This window comes from Silurus aristotelis (assembly GCF_946808225.1).
Source record: "Silurus aristotelis genome assembly, chromosome: 11".
Lineage (NCBI taxonomy): Eukaryota > Metazoa > Chordata > Actinopteri > Siluriformes > Siluridae > Silurus > Silurus aristotelis.
The window spans coordinates 24,168,114-24,193,055 of NC_139584.1; the positions used below are offsets into that span (position 1 = coordinate 24,168,114).

Consider the following 24,942-nt stretch of genomic DNA (forward strand, 5'->3'; position numbering starts at 1 on the left):
AGAAATTGAAATAAACCTTTGCTGACATACACACAATGCCATTTGTAATGTTTGTGAAATATTGATAAAAATGTTTCAATATGACGGATGACAGAAAACAAGTTGTGGATTTGTGCATTCGACTACCCACATAAATCCTGGCAAGATTTCATATTTCTTTAAGCGTGAGCTCAAAAGTGATGCATGTGTCTAAAGGTTTGCAGAGATGAAGGATGGATGAAATCACAAAAGGAGGTCAAACGAATGTGTGATGCTGCCATTTAAGCTTGTTCAAGGGAAATGAGGTTTGATCTCACATGCCTTCTGGATGTCTAGTCAATGTGTGCCAGTAGGGTCTGGTAAGACTTAAGCTTAAAAGGATTGTCTCATGTTTATATGCCAAACAGACTATTAGGTGCTGTTAGATGCCAAAAATCAAGCTTCAGTCAAGGTTGAAAAACTTAAAAACACTGTAAATCACAATGAAAGCTTTCACAGTGTTTGTCTTATGAGACTGATGAATCAGCAGAAGCCTCAATAAATTCACAAATCCTTCCAAAATGTTGTTACATTGATGGCTCTAATAGTATAAGGAACAGCAAAGGCACCTTCTACCGTAACAACGCTTAAATCTGGTTAATCTTATTTATGCACATTCTTGACTGCCAAACTTATGGACTAGTGGGTACACTGGTTGTATTGCATTTATACCAAAGCAGATTGCCAGCAATTACACTTTTAATGTATGAAATGAATTGCAGGTTATATATTATCCAAGCTACTAGTTATATTAAGCATTCACTAAATGTTCCTTCAACTGTCTCTTTTTCTCTCTAATAAGTTAAAATGCTACTTGTCCAGTACTAAAAAACCTCAAAACTCCTTTGTCCTGAAAAATTTTTAGAAAACATGCTTTAAAATTCATTTATCATTTCTCTTGGATTTTATGTCTAAAATCCAATATCTATCAAAAAAATCTCCTGTGAATGATTTGTTACTTTAGAGATGGCATGATGATGTAAATACATGTTGTAAATTACACTACAGTTACAGCTTTTGGGAGTCAGAAAATTAATTCACACCTGCTCATCAATCAGGTTTAAGAACATGACAGAGCTGAGATAAACAATGTCCGATAATTCAATGACAATGCTAGCAATTGCTGACAGGATCATATAGACAAATTTGCAGCTCTTACCATACACTCCTAACATCCAGTTGGCGTTTGTCATGAGGCAACCATTAATAAGAAAACCCTCTAGAAGTCGAGAAATGCTGAGGTTCTTTGAGAAAGCAGATTTGGCATCTGGCTCCTGAAATTGTGAGGATGCCAGCTCTGATACTGCCCCAGGCCTGAACATAGGCATAATAACAGAAGAAACAGGTTCAACCACCATGCAGGTATAGAGACGTGCACTCCTGCCTCTGGAGATTCTGAACCCAGGTGTGTCTCGCCCTTGTTTCTGTTCCTGTGGTCTTTCTTTGTTTATGGTTTTTAAAAGAAGGTGAGCTTCGGGAGTGGAAAAAAGTCCTTTCATTTTGACATGTAAAAAAAGCAGCAGATTTAGGGGAAAGATTTAAAGGAAGTTTTTAAAGTGTAGCAAGAACATAAGAATTCTTTCTCCCTCAATCAGCTTAGCTAAAAAAAAAAAGAAGATTTGATCCAGTCTGTATTGTGCGACTCTCTGATTGTATCGTAAAGACGATTTAGAGAAGTGGCGCTAACAAGTAACAAGTGTGACATGTGTCAGAGATCCTAAATCCCTTCTCAAGTCTAATCTAGATCTAAGGGGATTTATGTGGAGTACTGTGCATAAGAGCAGAAGGGGGATGGGGCTCGAGGGTGAAATTGGTTTCCATTAAATACTTTTAGGTGAAATCCTGAAGACGATGTAAAATGATTAGTGAGTTGAATTAAACATTAAAAATATTTTTGAAATGTACATTTTCTACTACATAGATCATTGTGGATTATTGTGGCAGAACCTACATTTGTTTGTACAGTATCATAAAATTATGAACTATAAACAGTTATATCTGTACTATAATAATTTTCAGAGCATGTTTTTTTTTTATTATATCGTATTGCATTGAATCGCAGTGTGTTAAATCAAATCTAAATCAGATCGCACTGCATCATAACAGAGGTAAATCATTTCGCATCACATTGGTAGCTGTTATAATATACAGTATCTCACAAAAGTAAATACACCCCTCACATTTTAGCAACCATTTTAGTATGTCTTCTTAAATGAAAATACTATAGAAATGAAACTTGGATACATTTTAGTCAATGTGCAGTTTGTATAGCAGTACAGAATTACTGACCTCTAAAAAAAGAACTCGACATACAGCCATTATTGTCAAAATAGATGGCAAAAAAGTGATTACACCCTGAATGATTACAGCTGTACGTTGCTTAACCATGCAAAGTTGCATGTCCTATTCATCACGTTCATGTTTTTGTTTGCTTGACAGGACCATACTATTTGTTTATCTTGAATTAGAGCAGTTAAAATTTGTTGCCTGTGTTCAATTCCTTCATTTTGACCACTGGATGTTCAACATGGCATATTGTGGCAAAGAACTCTCTGAGGATTTGAGAATTGAGAATTGTTACTCATGCAACAGTTTCTGAGTGAACTGTACCATTATGAGCCCCTATGCCTGCTTAAATAAAAAGGTGCAGGCTATTTGTTGGTACCTCAAATAATAATAATTGTTGGTACCTTAAAATGAAGACTACAGCAGGGGGCATCGCTTTCTCCTACAAAGGCCCACAATTGTGGAACAGCCTTTCAATTAGTGTTTGGGACTCAGACACAGTCTCAGTATTCAAGTTGAGACTGAAAACATATTTATTTAGTCAAGCCTTTTATCGGTAGGTTTTTCTTAGGTTAAGGAGCAGATCTGGATGGATCATGGATATATAGAGTGGAACATGTCTAGTTGTATAGTTGAATGCTGTTGTCCCCTCACTCTCATGCGTCCCCTCACGCTCATGTGTTCACACTCTCTGTCTCTCCCTTTTAGTTATGCTGCCATAACAAGTCCCCAAATGCGAAGTGTACTTAACTATAATACAAGAATAAGGATACTTAATAATCCATATCTTTCTCTCCCTGTCACCCCTCTTATCTCTCTCTCTCTTTCTCTCTCTCACACTCACTTTTTCTCTCTTGGTCAAGTTAAACGTGCTCTTAAGGTACAAATGACCAGTGTTCTTAGATCTGCCCGCTTCATCCCTGATTCTGGATGCTGTTCTCTTCAACTGGAGGCTACTCTTTGTGGCTGGGATGGTTTCACATCAATGACCTGGGGAGCCATGAAATTACGAGGTAACACAGTAGCTTTGGGGATGGATTTGGAGTCTGCTTAATGTCAACAGCCTGCTACACAGACAAAGGACTACAGTTTGCATTTGATCATCAATGCACACATTAACAATGTTTAAATCTAATGAAAATATATTTAGGCCATCCAGATAAGGATGGGTTACCTCAAGCCTGGTTCATATTAAGGTTTGTTCCTTTTGCCATCTCAGGGAGTTTTCCATTGTCACAGTCACCACCATCTTGCTCATTCGGGAGCACTTTTACACTTTAAAGAACATTCTTATTCATTCTTTATTACAGCATTATCCTTGTAAAGCTGCTTTGAGACAATGTCCATTGTTAAAAGCGCTATACAAATAAAAATCAATTATATGAAATTAATTGAATAACAACAACCCCAAACACACGGCCAAGATGACAACTGCCTTGCTAAGGAAGCTGACGGTGAAGTTTATGGAGTGGCCAAGTATGTCTAAAGGCCTGAACCCTATTGAGCACCTGTAGGGCATCCTCAAGCGGAAGGTGAAGAAGCGCCATGCGTCTAAAATCCAGCAGCTTTGTATGTAATTAGGGAGGAATGGAAGAGGATCCCAGCAACATCCTGTGCAGCTCTGGTGAATTTCATAACCAGGAGGATTAAGGCAGTGCTACATATCAATGGTGCTCAAACAGAAATTGACACAGTTTTGACATGTTCCCTTAGGTTGTACTCGCTTTTTTTTGCCGGTTATTTAGACATGGCTGTATGCTGAGTTATTTTTAGATGACAGTAAATCATTGCTGCTATACAAGCTGCACACTGACATTGAAAATATACACACGTTTCATTTTCATAGTATTTTTTCTTGAGAACACATATAAAATGGTTGCTAAAATGTAAGGGGTGTACTCAATTTTGTGAGATACTGCATATTATACAACCAAGCATAACTTTATAACCACCAATCAGGCAAAACATTAAGACCACCTGAAAATTATTGTGTTATTATATATTATATATAACTTCAGTAAACTCCAGTCTGTTTATATATATATATATATATATATATATATATATATATATATATATATATATATATATATATATATATATATATATATATATATATATATATATATCAGATAAAAAATTTTGCATGCTGTTAATTCATATATTAAAAATAAAGTAAAAAAAAAAGAAAAAAAGTAATTGCTGGTGAATTTCTGTAGGGAAAAACAGTGATCAAACACTTCGAGGCATGCTGTTTTTGGATTTCATTTTGTTGCTTGAAATTCTCCAATGGGGCAGAAATATTAGTTTCCATCGCACTTGAAAATCTCTTCTCGTCTTTATAAATATAGATCAATATTTCCAACTCAGTCAAGGGTAGAAGCATTATCCAAAAAAAAGGCCGGTAAATGCGAGCAGGTAAATGCAACTCATCCCAAAGACCGCTGAGAAGATCAGCAAAATGAAGCCTTAACAAGAAGGAGGAGGCTGCGGTGGCGTTAATTGAAACAATGCCAAGAATAGCTTGTGTAGTACTGGGTGTCCTTTTGTCAGCTCACAAAAAGCTAAACTAATTCTGCCAAAACAGAATCATGCCACTCTGAAGCACAGCATAATGTTTTCCATTGCATTTTTCTCATCATTTGCGGAAATAATTGTTTGTTTTTATGCCAAATATACTTCAATTTACTGGAAGATGATTTAAAGGGGAGATCAATTTAAAACATTTTGTGTATAAACAGAAATGGATTTTTTCATTACTCAAGGCTTTGTTCTGTCCATCCAGAGTGATGCTTATGAATAAACTTTTTCACATCGATTGACGTGCATGTCGAATTAACAATGCTCAGAAATAAACAAACCATCAAAATCACCTCATGTTAAACAGGGGGGCACCATCAAAGCGTCTTTGCATGGTGTAATGATTTTAGCTCAGCAAACAGGAATAATGTTTTTGCCAAATAAAAGGATTTTTTTTTTTCCTGCTGATGTGGATAAAGCACTCTTCTGTGCTACAGTTTTGCTGTACATCATAAGTTCTATAATGCACAGCATTATTACTACTAATAATTAGTAATAATCCGTCTGGTGGAAATCTACACTTAGCAAATCACTTCAAGGAGATCATTTATATAAAATTTAAATAAAACAGATTTATTTGCCTTGCCTATTTAAGTTGTCTTCTCTGAAGTAACTTCCTGGCATTGCTAGTGAAGTTCTAATGCTAATTAATATGTGGGAAACATTTAATCAATCTTTTAATCAGCTACTTTTCTCATTTACCATTTTTCATGAATATACACTGCAATATCACTGAAAATAGTGAACAGTTACTGAACAATTACTGAACAGTGGCTCTACTAATAAACAAGATAACAAGTGTGCTAGCCTTAATGGTGGTATTAGCAAGAAAGTCTTGGCTTTGGAAGCTGATCTGTTGAGCAGAGTGCACAGGTGACAATCCAAAAGAGAGAAATGTTGTAAATGACTAGCTGCATAAATCCTTTTAGGTGGAAATAGAGTAAGGGGTACATCCCACTAGCACTATTAGCAATTAATGAATCATTAAAAAGTGATCACAGTTAACATTTCTGTTCTTGAAAACACATTGCTAGTATGCATAAAATATTCCAGCTTTACTGTGTCCTATATTTATTTGAAATTATGCCCATCTGTTGAACCATATGGATGCTAAACAGCCGCAGAAACACAACAATGTCTGACAAAGCCCACACTTGTTTATTACTAACAATCTTGTTTATTTAAGGCAGGCAGGTTGGTTAACACTCAATTGTGGGATTCATGCTGCCAAACGAGGTGTAACATTTTGTCTGCAGAACAGAGCATCTTTTGTGTGCTAACCACAAGACTAACCAAAGAGAGTTTTGGTCATTTTCTTGGTGTACTGGCCTGAAACTATAAAGCCACCCATGTGTTAACAATTGACTCTGGTTTTGTACAAAAATAATAACTGCTGTTAGTGAAAATTATATTTACTGTGGTCTGAAATTAAGAGCTGCAGTTTCTTCTGACCGAGATGAACAGAATTTAAGGGTTTTATTGGTAATGTTCTAAAACTGGTGTTGATCTATCTTATTAATCACCAAACATTCATTCATTCATTTATTCTTTATTATCTAACTACTCAATCTTTTTATTCCCCCCGGTTTCTAGAGGGGGGTGGGGGTGGCTTTCTTCACAATTCATTCAGTATGAACAATTGTTATTACAAGATGTTCCTCCTCCACAATACCTCAGTATATGCATTAGCTGTCACTCTCAAAGTTTCTTCCTCATACCGTGTAAAGGAGTTGTTCCTTGCCTCAGTTGGCCCAGGCTTGTTCTTCAGGGATTAATACTCATAATTTACTTAAATTCATTTTTTTTGTTCTGTAATTCTTACGTTCTGTGAAGCTGCTTTGAGACAACGTCCACTGTGAAAAGCAAGTCAAGTCAAGTCAAGTCAAGTTTATTTGTATAGCGCTTTTCACAACAGACATTGTCTCAAAGCAGCTTTACAGAAAACAACAGTGAAGGTGAATGGTGTGCGTTTGTCCCTGATGAGCAAGCCGTGGCGACAGTGGCAAGGAAAAACTCCCTTAGATGATATGAGGAAGAAACCTTGAGAGGAACCAGACTCAAAGGGGAACCCATCCTCATATGGGTGACATCAAAAGTTTGGTCATAAATCTTTCAACAATACAGAACAATTTGTGATCATCATAGATCCAGCATCAGCTTCTCCATGCCAGGGCCTTTAAACACTCCTAAAAAGCACTATAGAAATAAACTTGAACTTGAAACTTGAACTACATTTCCCTTATGTGAAAATAAGTGTGTAAATACTAGTGTTTACACAATCTAGTGCCCAGTACCCAGGGTGTGTTCAAAATAACTAGTCAGTAATGAAATAATAATAATACATCTGCAAAACTGAAATCTATTCCTGTCTCACTTTTGTAATTAAAATATCTTCTCAGTTTGTTCTGGGATACACCAGCTTTTGCACTCTTTGGTACTTTTAAAACATATAAAGTATTGACCTCAGTTTGCACACTTTTAATGCATAAGTCAGTCAAGTAAAAAAAAAAAAAAGATGCTTAGATTGTTGAGTGCTTGTTAAGTTTATTACTATGTGTAAGTTTGTAAGTGGTGAACAATTACTTTTTACACAAATATGTGGTTTGAAATGCAAGTTTTCCTTAGGAATTTTTATTTACACCAGTATGCACTGGAGATATTAGATGATAACAAATGATAAAGTTATACTTATAAGACACGTCCTTAAAAATTTGATATATAAAAATTAAATTATTATTCAAAGTCTGTCTTACTCTCTCTCTCTCTCTCTCTCTCTCTCTCTCTCTCTCTCTGTATATATATATATATATATATATATATATATATATATATATATATATATATATATATATATATATATATATATATATCTCCAAAAATACAAAATACAAGTCTCTCTCTATTGCACAATAAATAAACAATAAAGCTCTTCTTCAATGTTCCCAAATCCAGTTGCAAATTCACCATCCAATATTCTTACCATCTTAATTGGCATTATGAAGGACCCTCTTATTATCCCTATGGAATCCCTATGGTAAAGGCAGGTAAAGGAGTGAACCACAAAAAGCACACTCAACTCAAAGCAGCAATGTAATCACTGAACCACACTATTTTCTTGCTATATAACACAAGAGTTGTTTAGCTTTTGTAAACAGGTACCCCTTTAGCTGCAAAATAAATTCCACACAGCCCCCCAGTACAGTTTCATTTTTTTTCATGACTGTGAGTAATAATATGCATGTTAAGTAGAGAGACTATGAGTAATACTAGTACTCCAAGTGTTATGATTCATTCTTTGTCTACTATGTTAATTTACATGATGGATGAAAGGAAGGGACGTAGGACCAAGAAAAGCTAAAAAGCTTTTAAAATAAAATCATTTGAAATTGTTTTGAGGAAAGACCTTTAGTTGACATGACATTCATGATCCATTTGGGCTGCAGTGGCCTGTTCTCAGAGATTCACACTATGACTCACATGGTTGGCATTTCAAGCCTTAGCTGAAAGTGTGTAAGTGTACTAGATATGAGAGATCTGATTTCATGTTTTTCTGGAACTGTATGTGTGTGTGTTCTTGATCTCCATGTGGTCCAAAATGAACACACAGTATTGACCAAAATACTGCTATGAGTTTCTCCTGGTCTGAATTTAATGTGACGTGTCAGACTGGAAATTCCAATACACATTTTGCATGAGAAAAAAAAAAAGAGAACCAGATCTAAAAGAGGGGGAATAAATAGCACAGGATGGTGAAAAGTCTTTATAATGAAAAGTTGCTATTGTATGATGTCTCAGAGATCTTTCTGTAAAGTTTATATTAATGCAGTTCTTCTAATGCATTATAATGTTCATGCTACAAATAAACAATAAACACATTAAAAGGTGGTTATTGAATGGAACCCTCAGCATCAGTGCTTTTTATCAGACAAGGGTTAAGATGTAGCTTTAAGTGCTAGAGAGAATGATGCAAAGTTGATTAGTTTTCAATTACAGCACAAACAATTGTATATATCAAGGCAACGCAAATTAATTATAACGGCACTAATTTTATTAATGTGCGATTAATGCGGCGCGCATTTCTGTTTGACAATTTTTTATAAAAATAAATAAATACATTCAAAAGAGGCAAAATTAAAACCTTCAATGCATTACACATTTATTCACGAGGTCCTTTTATTTCTCAGATATATAAAAAAAAAAGTTCACTGAAAAAATTATTTTTAATCACTAAACATTTGCTTTACTGATGCGCCAAGTCTCAAATCAAGCACCAAAATCCACCATGTTTCACACATCCGGCAATTAAAACTGTTCATGTGGAAACTTCCATGTGGAGAGTATTTTTACGAGCTGCCCTGTCATCTAAAAATGTTTAATATAGTTTCAATGTTTTTAAATGTTTAAAAATATTTATTTAGTGGCATTGAATTTACTAAAATTCAGGGAAACTGTGTTGTCACCTCTCTGGAGATGCCCACGACACTCAGAACAATACTGTAATTAGAGGTTCATGGTCACCTGTTGGGTCAAGTACAAAAGAGTTTATCACCCAGCACTAATTCAGTAATTTACCCACACCTCTGGGTTTCAGATGTACTCAAAAATGTCTTTTAAAAAGTAATTCTATTTCCCCTGATTATTATGGACATGGATCTGCACTTGCTTACCTCAGTATTGGATTGCACTTTGTCTATTTTTATTTTCAGTGTCCCATATTTTTTTTTTTTAGATCTAAATAGGTATAGTTCTTATTGCTCAAAGACAAATAAAAATGAGTTTAGAAAAGTGAAACAAATTCGTAGCTGGCATGTTCTGTTATATGAATTGGTCAGATTTGTAATTTTTGCAAAGTAAAATGTCTTGCTTTGTTACATTTAATACAGAACATAGTTATTCTATTATGTAATGCAAGGGATTTCTTTCTACTTGGTGAACTCAATCACAGAATGACCTTTTATGCTATATAGCACTTCTGCATTCTTTTTTCGTCCCATGTTAGCCTCTACAGGCTACAAGGCATTCTGCACTATAAAAGTGATGCTAAAAAACCCTTACATGCTAAAGCAAACACACACACCCACACACACACACACACACACACACACACCCAAACACACACACACACACACACACACACACACACACACACACACACACACACACACACACACACACACACACACACACACAATAATACTTCACACATACACATGCACTGAGGGAGAGCTCACTGCAAAGGTTCCTGTTGGTTCATAGACGTCAGGAGCGGCACAGAGAGGGCAGCCTCCGGTACAGAATGAACGAAAGGCTGAGAGAACAGATGGTGGCACAGAGGAAAGGATTGGGTGTCCTGCTGCTACACTTTCCCCATGTGGATGACAGCGGAAGAAGGGGAGCTCACACATTTCTGATTTAACTAATCCTATACCTCTGTCGAGTCAGCTCTTTTACTGAGGGAAAAACAAAATAATATGACCTGCAATCATATCATTTCCAATGTACCTTTATTCTTTCATCTGTTCAATCCCAAGCACCATGCACTACCATAAATTAAAAGACACTCTTTTGAGAGCTCTTTTAAAGTTAGTAGACAACAATTTTGTCTACTAAAGTCTGTGCTGAGATAACAAGGCCTTATCCCTATCCCCTGAATACACTATATGGACAATGGTATTGGCTCACCTGTCTTTTACATCCATACTAGGAGACCCAAACCTGTTCAAGCATAAGACTGCCCCTGTGCAAGTCAGCTTCATGAAGATTTGGTTTACATGGGTTGAAGTGGTCTGCTATAAAGCACTGAATCCCACTGAACACCATTGGGATGAATTGGAACACTGACTGCACCCGAGGCCTCCTCACACTACATCAGTACCTGACATTACTAATGCCCTTTTGGTGAAATCAGCACAAATCCTCACATTCACACTACAAGATCAAGTGGAACATTTTTTTCCATAAAAGTCGGAGTTATTATAAAAGCAAATTAGAACTGTGTGGAATTAGATGTTCAAAAAGCAGATAATAATCTTATGGTCAGGTGTTCACAAACTCTTATCCATATAGTTAACTGTCATGCACTGTCATTCATTTTTCTGAGTAAACATTGTTTCTGGTTTTCAAGTCTTTCTGTTTTTTCTCTATCTGCAAGTAATTATACAGGGTCAGTTATGGTTTTATCATACCCTAATACACTAAGCTTAAACATGGCATGAAAGACATATACTACATGGCCCAAAGTATTTGAACACCTAAGTACTAAGCAGCCAGGGTTCTGTGCAGGCCACTCAACATAGACAAATCAAATCCTTATGGACATTTTATGCAAAGGGGCAAACCATGCTTTAAAACATTTCGGGTCTCTAAGTTCGAGTGAAAGCACTTTACACAAAGACATTTGAAAAATAATTGTGTGTTTACCAATTTGTCACAACAGCTTGAGATCTGGGTGTGATGGTTGGTTATCTGCATACTTTTAGTCATAAAGTAAGTTATGTATGTATGTTCTATCAATTTTAATTGAGATTTAAAAATTTAAGATTTTAACCTTTTCTGGGGGACCAATAAGTAAATCCTCTGTCCAGGCCCCACCTTCCCCCTGGTTAGGCAGAAAATAAATTGACTATCCCAGGCTGCAACTTAACACATGAAGTAACATCTGGGTCTTTTCTAGCATTTCTCCCATAAACAAACAAACTGGACAGATTGGAGACAGTGAGGGGCAAACAGGTCACTAAAATAATTGCAATTTAAAGTCAACCCCGATAATTCGCGGTTCCGAACTCGCAGCTTGGTAAATTCGGGGTTTTTCATTTGGAACCTAACTAACAGCAAGTTGCAAATTATCTTCAAATTTTCCGGAAACTAGTATTTAAATTTAAATACGTCAAGAGCCCTAGGGCACCCCCCCCCCCCACTCGCTCCCTGAATATACATTGAAACGTATATTTGAATAGGGTCTTAAATCGTTATAACTATTACTATAAGGATTTTTTTGTGCTGTATGTGGTAAAAATATTTTTTTCTGACACCCTTAAACTTTGTCTAAGATTCATTCTCTGAGAATAGGGATGCCATACTGAGTGTAAACCTTATACACAACTTAAGACAAAACACTGCCTATGAATCATTTTAGCACACTGACTCACTATTATGTCCAGGCTGTAACACATGCTGCTGGTGTAATAAGATGACTAATACACTATCTCTCTAATGTCTGGACCCTGTGTTGCCAGGTCACAGTAAAAAGCTTGATATTTATTGAAGTCCTGCAGAGATTCAATTGATCTAATTTAACCCTGCCGTCTTAAATGTAACTCTGCAGGGGTTTGTTTAACACAGATGCAGAAAAACTGTGTGTGTGTGTGTGTGTGTGTGTGTGTGTAGGTGTGTGTGTGATACACAGGAACATAAGGAAGCTGTGTGGCTGTCAAAATGTACTAGTATGTCACAGAGAACCAGCCTCATTATGACAAGAGCCTAACAGAACCTTATCTGGCTCATTAATCTACCTTCTCTCCTTTTTTTCATGTTCCAACTAAGTAACAGAAAAACAATTGTCTGTTGCATTTTTCATATTATTAGTGAAGCTGTGTGTGATGAGAGAGAGAGAGAGAGAGAGAGAGAGAGAGAGAGAGAGAGAGAGAGAGAGAGAGAGAGAGCAATGGATAAAAAATGAGTTGGGTATTTGGACAGTAATATTCACCTAAAAACAGATCTACATTCACAGTTTGTCTTTGTTTGTGAATGATTGAATAATAGCCTGCAGAATGAGGAACACACACTCTTCTAACTCTAATCTTAATCCTAATTTAGATCTGCCTGTTCACATTCACACTTTGTCTCCTGCCAAAAAAAAATCTTTAAATCTAATTATGCCTTGTACTTGTAATGGTTTCCCAACCTTAGTGTACTGTTACATTGTACTCTTACAAAGATTTCATTGCAAGTTTTTCCTTTGCTGACAAAGCACCACATGGGGCACATACTGGCCTTCTGAAGCTGAAAAGAATGCAAACAAAACCAACCGTAGTACTGAGAGAAAAAGAACATCTTCCAGATAGAGTCAAGCTGTTCTCTGTAGGGAGACAAATTGAATGGGTCACAGACCTTCGCCCATCTTTCACAATTCTCTCCCTGAGCTGGACACCATGCTACATTAAGTAGATTAAGATTAAGTAGACCCAAAGGCAGAAACAAGAGCTATTGATGTTCATGTGAAAACAAACCTTCTACATGAAGTAATTAAGAGCTGGACACTGCCTCAAAAAAACATCAGAAATATTTCCAAAAGGACTGAGTTTACGTGTCTGGATGCATAATTCCCTGCTTAAATCCTCTCCCTCAGGCCATTGTGTTGCATCCTAATAATACAACAGATGCAGTCTGGGTCTCATACTGGATGTGGTGTGACTGACCTTTGGATGGCATGTTTGTCCATGACAAATTACTTTCACCATCTTGCTAATGAAATACCAGAGAGGAGAGCATCCCTTAAAAGCCATTACAACTACTTGTGTGTTTTAGCATAGAGAAGAGGCTGCCGCAGAGCACCAAATTAGCATTAACAGGGCAGGTTCTGACACTTACAGCAGCGAGTCAGGAGGAAAAGTACACAACTTTCAAATGATTTGTACCTGAAAAAAGCCATGTGTTTTATCACATTGTGATGTGCTTCTTTACATTTATGCTGACACTACAAGGCTAATGCAGCTAGCAAGTAAAAAAATCTTAGCAAGGCTGAATTATGAAAAGTGCATAGTAACCTTTTACCTAGGTAGGCAAGTCAGACATCTTGAACGATTTTACTTGACATTTCATTATATAGACTATTTAATATATTTGAATGCAGACAAATTTACACTGACACCACAAATCTTTCCCTTGCTAAAAAAATTCTATATAGTCCCTCATAAAATTTGTAAAGGTTTTAATATGTATTTTTAACTGTAACTGTAATGATCCATGTGGGTCTCTACTGGTAATTTGTTGCCGTTTATTGGTTGCGTGTTCTTTCTTTTGGATACCAGATCAATAGAACAGCATTGGTTACTTGTAGATCACATGTTGGTAACTACTGGACAATATTAGGGCACAATCAAGCATTCATGAATGTAATAATTTTCTCAAACACAAACTCACTGTGTAACAGAAAATAATTGGTTATAATAGTTAGCAGTTGTATGTAATCTGCTGTAATAGTTATATGTAATAGTATGTAATCATATTTGTAGTGAAAACGATTCGATTTTAAATTAGAATGTAGTTTTAAGGGAAGTTAAATTATATAGCTAATTAGCTGACATTAACATTCATTACTTGCTATAGCTTCTTATAGTTGCTATAGTTTGGAAAAAAACAAAACAGTTTTTCTTGATAAATTAATTCAGGCTAATGTAAAATTTATATACATTTTTAAAATGTCCTGAAAACCTGTTTTTGTGTCGTTTATGAGAAACTCTGCAAAGTTTTCAGGTGTGTAAAGAGTGCTAAATGTTCAAACCATAGCACCTTTAAAACTAATCTCCTCGCTTGAAGCTGTAATTGAGCTGCACTGCCCAAAAGTGCAGCTGCTACTTGAGCAAATTTGCATCTGACTGGAAGTGAGCTGTCAAGTTTTCCCTCTTCTTTCCACTTTAATTCGCATGATTATCCTCACTTCATCAGACCCTCTTCTACAACAGTGTGCGCTGCTGACCACAAGTGATGAAACTCCTCTTGACTTTTGACTTCATGAAGTGCAGATTGTCTCGCAACACAACAGAGCTGTCAGACTACACATTAGTATTCTGTAGCATACTGTCCCAGGTTTCGGATTCAGGTTGAGAGAAATGAATTTCAGATGAGCTAAGCTTCAGTCTTTCCAGGTCTTGTCAATAAAAACAGAACACAAGTCAGACTCGATCCTACACTTTGTATAATCTAATGCTATGTTTTGTTACTGAGATGGCTAGGAGTGTGAACTTCAGAAACACATTTTAAACAGTACTTAGATGTGGCATGCAGAAATAAACATTTAATTATAAATAAACTGTCAAAGTATAATCCAGGATATCCATACAATACATATAATTGCGTTTTTTTCCAGGTCTATTGTATCTTTGTGGCTTTGAAACTTTATGTCATGATCTGATAAATACAATACTTAATACAAAACTTATGTCACATTATGTTCTATTAGTCAGTGGTGGGCGGTCAGGGCCAGCAAAGCTTTCTCTGCTAGCCTAAACACTATCAGAAGCACTGACCTACATTTACAACATAAATTTTATTATTTGTTCAATGAAATTGTATTAATTTATTCCCATCAGTTTATTCTCTTCATTTTGTAGCATTTCTCTTGGCTGCAACGGGGTTAAATGTTTTTGTCCAATCAGATTTCAGCCTCTATGTGCTGCCACGTCAATCTAATCTGCCCAGGGCCTTTAAAGTCTATACTGATGGTCTTTTTTACCATAGAGAATATTCAAATTTGACTCACAGGGCCAGCTAGCTGGCACAGAATAGCGTCAGCATTTTCTATCCTCTAATTGGTTGGTCAAAGGGAAACTGTTACAGCCAAGTTTGACTGGTAAAATATGTTTGTAGCGATCTGCACACATTAATACATCTGAGACTTTTTTACGCCTACGGAGGAAGAGAAATTCATTTGGTCTCGGACATACTTAAAAATATATTTTCCAGAAAAGCTAGACATTGTGAGGAGAGGTCAGCCAACCCCGAAGCTAGCTAGCTTGTCTCAGCCCAGGAAAGGGTTTGTTCGCCACTTCCAGACCAGTGAATACGAGCAGTACCACAGGCTTACAGTCTCTGAGGAGCGGTACAATTTATGAGTATGCATCTTTTGTGAGGAGGTTGTATTTTACCTAGATTTTTATGTTTTTGTCATGTTTTTAGACAAATATTGATTCTGAACTGCTCCCGATGATAAAGGTGGCACAGTTGCTGTTGTAGTTTAGAGGTTTGGAGCTTGCTTTAGTAAAATGGTATTTACCCTTAATATGCGACATGCCTCTCTCTCTGTAATGCCACGCGTTGTTATATTGCGTTTTTGTATTGTATTAATTGTTTCTATAATTGCAACGTGATGGTGGAATTAAGAGGTGGATTAAATCGGGGAAAGTCCTCACATATCCAGAGTGACTTACAAATATCTTAATCATTTACACAACTGGGCAGTTAAGGCCTTGCTCAAGTGCCCAGTTGGGGCAGCTTGGCAGGTTTTGAATGTATATCTTTCTAATCAGAAGTCCAACATCCTAATCAAGATCTAAATCTTTTCATTTAATAAAATACACCGAAAACTAGTGATGACTGTTGGAAGGCAGATAGGCTGCTGCCTTCATGACTTCTAGAATCCTTTTTTTTAATTGTTGCCCTTAAAAGCCGTACTAATTTCATTACATTTGGTTAAAATATCTGTATATTCTATCTAAAAATACTTTGTATTTGAGCATGCACTTGGTTATTCGTGTTTCCTCCAGAGGCAGGGTAAGTTGATAGAGTAAATAATCCACCTCCACAAAAGTCCACCAAAAATAATCCATGATAAGAAATGTTCTTATCAGAAAATCATCTGATCTGGGCTGTGAACATCTGAATGACAGAGGTGGCTCGGCCATGGTAGGCCATTTACAGCTACCATCCTTGCTGATGTGTAAGAGCAAACCTCTTATCTGGTCATACGTTTTAAAACATTCTAGCAATTTCTTTGGCCAAAGAATTTACCTGAACCGCTGCTTTAATCAATCAGCACTGATTGTCAACTTTTTTGAAAAAATAATACAGTTCAGTTCATATAGTGGTATCACCTTATAAACATTTTGTTACTTAACTTAAGTCTGCTTTTGGCAGTTGTACCTGTGTAACCTGTAGAAAACTACTTTGTATATTCCTTACGTTATTACCGTGAACTTCAATGCATTCAAACAACTCATAAATGTCTCTTCATGGTAACACGATCAAATAGGCTCATAATTCAAGTAATTTCACTTGGTCAATTTGAGAAAATAAAAGTTTTTTTAATTTCCCAGATATAGAAATTGAAATAACAATCAAGAATCATGCCAATGTAATTAATGCTCTAGCTATCCATGTGCATCTGAAGTCTAATAAGCCAACAGACAACAATGTCAAACTTAAGTATTAGTTCCCCTGGACCTATTGAATTAATCCAACATCCTAAACTAAGATTCATTCAACAAGGTGTCTGGTTTTGTCTCCCAGTTAAGGTAAAGTTTGATTAACCCCCCTACATTAAGTGACTAATTTTATCCAGGAGGTGTCTTTGCTAACACTTGGCTGGACTAGTAATGATTCCAGTAGCTTATATGAATTAGCTGTGCAACATTTAAAATTCTAGCTAATATTAACCACACAGTACAGTAATCCCCCATTTATCGTGGTGGTTACGGTCCAAAACCGCCCGTGATAAACAAAAAAAACGCAATAAACGGACACCACCCCAAAAATGCTATTTTATGTATACAGTACTGTACTGTATTAACATTTGACTTAATTTTATAATTAATTATTATATATATTATATTTATAAATATCATTATTTCAACATAAAACTCCATAAAAACAATTCCCTATAAGTGTTTTGGTCTATCGTGCTATCGGCGAGAGACCGGGAAAACCAGCTAGACAAGTGATTTATGAGGCAAATGCAATTCCGCAAGATTCGAACCGCGGTAAAGCATGGGATTACTGTATTTACAATTCTGCTTATTTAATCAGCAAACCGCACAGCACTAATCATGCACGTGCCCAACAAAATCTGACCAAAAGATTTGTATTTGCTTCATAACAAAAATCATGCAGCAGTTTTACTTTCACTTATATCAATTTTAGCTGCATACTTTAAATTGAGTAAGACTTTGACAGTATCTGTACTTTAACGGTAGCAGGTAATTTCTCTGTATATTTTTTCACCCTCTTTTTGTGAACTTACTGGAATTGATTTTGTGCACTGTGAATGTTTTCAATATGAGTACATTTCTCTGTCCTTGGCAAAAAAAATTGTCAATTTGCGAGTGTGCCTAAGCTCTGACTAAGCAGCACTATCAAACCGAATAAAGCCCAAAATATTGTCACAAATATAATGGTGATCAAATCTGTGCATGCTTCCATTTAGTGCAGAAAAATATTATCCATCGTCAATTTTCAGAATAGACAACAACAAAAGAGGCAGTTTCAAATAAACTTTCTGTGTAAATGTCTTAAAGCCTTAGTCTCACAGGCTAAAGATTTTACATCTCACAGGAAGCCATGCAAAAAAAAAAAAATTACATTAAATAAATAAAAGTGCAGCGCTTGAAAATTAATAATAGCATCGTTTTAGGTTGAAGGCACTTGTGTTTGAATTTGGAAACATGCCAATGCACATGGTGACAGGAACTTGGCCCAAAACCAAAAAAAAGCATATCATAGTGGATCAAGTAATGCATTTTGTTTCGCAGGTCTGTTATTTGAATAATAAATGTTGGAGAAACTTATTTTTAACCTTTTCTGACTTGCGGCCATAATGATATAAGCATAATATGCATAAATCAGGATTTGGAAATGATTGTATTTGAGTGGTTCATGCAAGACAAAATGTAAAAAAAATACAAAGAAAAGAAATTTTAAAGAACAGCCTAAATAGACAAATGCTTGATTAGGTTGGGTTGGGTGTTAAGCATTGCAGTAATTAACTATGGTAATACAAATGTCAGTGGATGTAAGATCAGTGTGTGTGTGTGTGTGTGTGTGTGTGTGTGTGTGTGTGTGTGTGTGTGTGTGTGTGTGTTTGTGTGTGTGTCAACTATTGGCTGATCTGTGCTGTACATTGGTTCTGCTATTGCCAGTAACATCTGAACTGCAATTTTCATCACAAAATGCAATCTATCTGGATATATGAAAAGGAAACATTCATCATATTGAGATTGCAGGTTTAAATCCTGCGTTTTATATAAAACTGATGTTCAAACTCACAACCTCAGCGAAAGTGCATATCACATATTGACGTGCTTTGCTATGCTGAATCTAAAGTGACTATTTCACATGCAAACATATTGTTTTGCCTGGGGGTAAACAGTGGCTTGTTGTAATCAATAGGTAAATCTACTCACATCTCACATGCTCAGCCACAGAGCATCATCTTTCCTCTCGATCTACTTTAATGAGTGGGCTGTCTCACTGGACTTGGTTTTTTTGAAAGACAGGAATTAAAACTAGGGATGAGAAATGCGAATCAATACAATTTTCATCTTAATTGGCTGATGCTTGACTGCGATGCCGAACATGAAAACAGCATTGGGTAGTCTTGTTAAGCGGTTAAAGAAAGGACTGATAAAATCTCAACATATCTTGATGCTTTCGAAATACAATATTTGCATCCCAGTTACTACAGAATGGCTGTTGTGTACTGATTGCTGGATTATTTAGCTAGAATCTAAAAGGCATATTGTAGCGCTGATTGTTTTTCCATTGCTAACATGTGAGCTGCATTTAAAAAGTCAGTAAAAATCTCTCTGTGAAAACAATTGCATCATTCACATAATAAAATGGTTACATTTGGAGAAGGCCATGGCTATGCCTATAGAATATCTAAACATACAGTTTGCCTGTTATGTTTCCTAGCAACCAAAGCTTATTGTTAACAGAGTACATTGGCGCCAAACAATTTGTTTGGTGCACAATATTATTAATAATAAATTAGATTGCTTAGTAAATGCTGCATTTGATCATTTTGTAACCGTAATATAAAAGCAATACTTCGCTTAAGGAAGTGTCTTAGGGAGAATCCCTAGATCCCTTTCCCCTGGATAAAACCATTAGCAAATGTTCTCTTTGTTCTTTTTAAAAGTATCAAGACGAGATAGCTTAGTGGTTCAGATGCTGTTTTACTGATTGGAAGGTCAGGGGTTCAAGCTTAAATATTGCCTAACTGCCCCTCTTGGGTCCTTGAGAAAGGCCCTTAACCCTCTGTGCACCAGGAGCACTGTATCATGGCTGACTCCAGCTTCCTAACATTGCTGGGAAATGCTAAGGAAGAATTTTACTGTGGTGTAATGTACATATGAAGTGGAAGTGTGCTTCATTATGCCAGGCTGCATTTGCCAGTATGACCAGATTGGTGTTCATTCTAAACAGTTCCCAAAATGTTTTACGCATGTACACAAGCTGGTTATGTTAAGCTGCATTAGGCATCATCAACATAAAAAGCATTAGCCTGACAATAAATACTTTGAATGCTTTTTGTCTTACAGTGCAATGGTTTTCTTCCAGTTTTCCTACCTCCTGTGAAATACAAGTTTTTTTTCACCGAATATGACCTTTTCTGCTAATGCATATTTACAAGCATGTTACAACCAGTGCACTCGGAAACCCAAGTACTTGCAAGGACCACGGGAATGGTAACCAATAGACCGTGTCGAGATTACGCATTACATCAAGTGCAGGGTCTCATCGTGTTTTCTTGCTGTGAAGAGCATCAGAAGAGTTTTTTAAAGAGAAAGTCTTGAGGTACAGTATACTTGTCTTAAGTTTCATATTATATTGGAAATTGTAAATTTTTTTTCGTATTCTGCATTTGCCCTGAATAGATCTGAGATAGATATTTAAAGAGGTTCAATCTATTACAAGACTTTTTGTTTCACCTGATCTAGGACAATATATTAAATACATACAATATGCATATACAGAACATGTATTAAAGCACAAAGAGCTGATTTAGATGGAAAAAAGATATTATAAAATAATAGTTTGGATGTTATTTGGAGCGTATACTCATTAATGATTATTCCTTATTTTCTTATTCCAATAGAACAATTCTGATTTAAAATGTCCAGTAAATTGGTGTTTTATATCTAAAAGCCGGCTTGTTTATGAGTTAGGATTCAGTTTAAGCATTTGAATAGGTTAATAACTGTTATAACAGTTGCAACACAAAAATTTATAGAATAGTTTGGACAATGTAGGGTTGTGATTTCAATCATGCAATAAAAGAAAGAACGCTAAGGCAATGCTTCACTCTAAGTTGTTTCATTGTTGGTACTAACTATGGAGACCACACAAAATAAACTTAATAAACTTAAACTTCAAATTTTTACTTCACACTTCAAATTTGCAGGCACAGAGCATCCTAATTCTACAGGAAACTCCTTTAATAACTACTTTAGTGAGCAGCCTGTCTCACTTGCACTCCGAGTGGGATGGTGTTAAGCTTTCCTCCACAAACAAAGCCAACACAATACTTTCTCCTCCACGCTGTACACAGAATAGCACTCTTGAGCACAACACTCTCCCAAAAGGCAACAAATAAAAGAAGCACGATGCAGGGGCACATATTTCGGAGAAAAAGAGTCCACAGAGTGGTGCGGATTGGATGTCTAGGAATACTCTAATCTCCTGAACTCACCTACAGTCAACAATGTCATCTATTATCTTAATTGTTATCTTTTCCTCATGGGGGTTGTGTCCTTAAAAATAGGGAAAAAATGTCAAGTGTGCTTACCTTTCTCTTGGCTGAGACTCCTAATATTGGCAAAATCCTCCATATTCCAGGAACAGGGCTCTCCATGTGCTAGTGGGAGGGAGATGCATGGCACTCCAGAGAGACTTTAATGGAAGCGCATCTCCTAGATGAGCAGGCGAGCGGCCGTGTTGAGTGCCAGAGAGTCATGTCAACGCTGAGCCACCTGGCTGAGATCATCTATTATCTTACTATTTTGTCCCTTCATCTGTCTTATTCAATTCTACCTCATTTTCTTGCTCTTTCTCCTGTTTTTGCTCCTCAAGTCTGAGTGGCTCTTGCTGTCTCTCTCTCTCTCTCTCTCTCTCTCTCTCTCTCTCTCTCTCTCTCTCTCTCTCTCTCTCTCTCTCTCTCTTTCCCACTGTATGATGTGGTCCACACTCTAGGGAAAGCTTTGCATCCATGTGCGCAATTGGCCGCTCACTTTTTTTGAACCACCAAGGGAAAGGGAGGAAGGGAGAAGCTGAGAGAACCGAGCATGAGCAGAGATGAGTAGGGGAGGAGAAAGAAAATGAATGAGAAAGAGGAAGAAAGAGAAACAGAGAAGAGAAAAGAATTGAAAGCCCAAGTACATTTGTGTGAGCCTAAAAATTGGCAGTCTCTCATGTTTTATTCATCTTGCTTACTGGGGAGTTATTAAGTGTGCTAGAATCTGCCAATTGCTCATATGTGTATGTGTGTTTGTGAGTGTGTGTGTGTGTGTGTGTGTGCATGCAACGACTCAGAGATTTGAGCGGGAACTTATAAGGGGAAAAATTACTCTGGCATGATCTGGGAATATCCTCAATGGACTTGCAATAAAAGCACTCCCTTATGCTAAAGCACTCTGACAAGTGTTAATGTTCCTTACCATTGTGCGCTAAACTCACCAGGGTGCAGTGCATTAGCTTCTTAAAAAAAAGAGAAAAGCTTTTAGCTGTGGTAATGATGAGACTTTATGAGAGTCGTGTGTAAAAATAACGACACGGAAAAAATAGGTTCAGACGGTCTGCCATACATTAAAGGAGATTATTGAAGCAATTTTTGTCAGTTTGTGGACGAAAAGGGGAATTAATCACTGTCCGTTGAGACGTGTATATTTCAGAGCTGTCACAGCTGATTTGTGTCATTTACACAGAAGACAGATAAGACGTTAGCATCCCATTGTCGACCACCTTTTACTGCGGTAGATTCCATCCACAGGGTTCTAAATTTGGAACTCCTTGAAACAGGGCTCAGGGTTTGGTGAAGAAACCTGTTCTGAAGCAAAGCGAGGTGGTTCGACTCTGAAAACTGGGAGGAGAACAAATTGTATAAACGAAAGCGCCTGCTCAGGGAACTGTCTGCGGTTCTGAAGCAGCCTCAGGGAACCTCCTTCAGATCAAAGAAAGTAGGTCAGGGGAGACAGATGAGGGAAAAGGTGCAGGGGATGATGCAGTCCTAAATATGTAGATGTTTTTTTTATGAGATGGTTCTAAATCAGCCTTCATAACATTATTTACCATAAACAAAGAAGAAAAGAAGGTGAGCGTGTGGTTATGTAATGGTTATACAATATGAATCTTATTAAAGTAATAGGCAGCAGAGAACTTTTTTAAGAGAGGGATGACTGCATACAGAATTGGAAACTGAGATATATATACATACATACAGTGAACGAGGAAAATGCAAACTGAACAACCTGTACCGCATGCACTGGGACACACACACACACACACACACACACACACACACACACACACACACACACACACACACACACACACACTGACACACACACACACACACACACACACACACACACACTGACACACAAAGAAAATTGAGCATGAATAATGCATAAATGTCTAAGCTCAAGGTTTATATAACAACACATATTCAAAAATATTGGGCTGAACTATGATTTTGGGAATTCATGATCTTTGAAGTTTATTAAAGCTTAATAAAGACTGTCTTAGTACTGGATTTTCCCTCATCATTTATTAGGAACCCGTCTGTAGCGTTTGATACATGGCTCTGTTCTGCGACAAAGCGTGTCAGGGAGTTAGCTCTACAGGGAACCTGCTTGGCTTTGACAGTTCCACCAAAGATAAAAGGAGGTTAGATGGCAGCGAGAGGAAAGAAAGAAGCTGATAAATCCAGGTGAATGGCAGGGTTTCGACAGAAAAGATCAGGATAGTGTTTAAAGATATAATCAATGCCATAGACACAAAGATCAGCCTGACCATTATCTTTAAGTTTCTTCAATGTGAACTCGAGACATACACATAGTGAATGTCTATGTAAATGCTCTAGTGTCACACATTTGCTATTTGTTATATTACTATATGATCTATAGCAAAGAGTGGTCTCTTATCTTTTCTTTCTGCATCAGAAATGTAGTTATATTGTCTCAATATCACATGACTCCTAGAAATAATCACATCAATTAAGTTCACCTTTCTTTATTTGACCCAGAAGAACCCTCAGTCTAATTGGATGTGCTTCCTGTGGTATCTTTGATTAAATATCTATTTTTACATTTCTGCTTAACAAAGATCTATTAGAAAAAAAAAACAGCTTATATTTCTGTTTGGCACAACGTTCTGCCACTACTGGGCTCCCAGATTAATCAGGTGTTTTGTTGCTGGTGTGTAGTAAAAGCTCAGTCTGGAGTTCCTCCATCTGACAAGGATTTAACTGACAGCACTAACAATGCTGTTTTAAGAACGAGAATTTTACCTTAGTGTCATAATTGATGTTTCATTTGACTAAGATGCTCAAGAAGTTGTGCCAGGGTTCTGACAGCTATGGTTTAATGGTGTGTTCATTATTGTAGATATCGTCTAGCACCTGACCATCATGAGCATGTGTCTTATGAACAACTCTTCCCAGATTTAATTCATCTTGCTATAATAGTACCCTCCACTCTTCTGGGAAGGCTGTCCACTAGATTTTGAATTCAGCCACTAGAGCTTTAGTGAGATTAATCACTGAATTTGGCTGAGGAGGCCTCGGGTGAAGTCAATATTCCAGTTCATTTCAAAAGTGTTCAAAAGGGTTGAGGGGGCTTAGTCCAAGGCTGTATGGAGGCAACTTGGGTTTCTTTACTCAAACCTTGGCAAGCAATGTCTTCATGGAGCGAACTTTTGTCATAATGGAAAATGTTTTGGCTTCTTAGTTTCAGAGAACACTGAAATCTTATTCAATTGTGGTCGCAACTTTGGGGCAACAGTCTAAAAAAATAGGCGTGATGGTCAAACCAGACTAAACAGCTTTTGCCTGATTTCTGTCAAAAATACATATTAAGGTAATTATACTGTATATGTTGAAAGGCAGATCAACATGATAAAAGTTGGATTATAGGCTGGTAAATGGTAGTCTTTAGTTTTTTTTCTTCCTTACAATGTCCACTATATGCTATCTAAAATAAAGCTTAGAGAAAAGTTATTTATTGAATGCATTGTCTTACACAAGCTATTTTTTACATTTAGGGCATTTGGCAGACACCTTTACCCAGTGAGACTTACAGTTATCTCAGTTATACTCAAAGTCATGGCCTTGCACAAGGACCCAGCAAT

General features: G+C 36.7%; 1 protein-coding gene across 9 annotated transcripts in view; it reads right to left on the reverse strand.

The window, feature by feature from the left end:
- The window catches only part of plch2a (phospholipase C, eta 2a), a 130,289-nt gene that overhangs the window by 44,548 nt on the left and 60,799 nt on the right, over nucleotides 1-24,942 (reverse strand). The window contains exons 1-2 of one of the 9 annotated variants that reach the window (XM_083554652.1): nucleotides 21,766-21,839; nucleotides 21,386-21,726 (exon numbers count right to left, since the gene is read on the reverse strand). The exons of 4 other annotated variants lie outside the window; for them this stretch is intronic. In XM_083554652.1, coding sequence (XP_083410778.1) covers nucleotides 21,386-21,428 — 43 coding nt within the window. In that variant the 5' untranslated portion in view covers nucleotides 21,429-21,726; nucleotides 21,766-21,839. Of the gene's footprint in view, nucleotides 1-1,177; nucleotides 1,541-21,385; nucleotides 21,868-24,942 lie in introns of those variants that run through there. 4 more of the 9 variants (XM_083554651.1, XM_083554648.1, XM_083554650.1 and 1 more) reach the window with 4 other exon arrangements.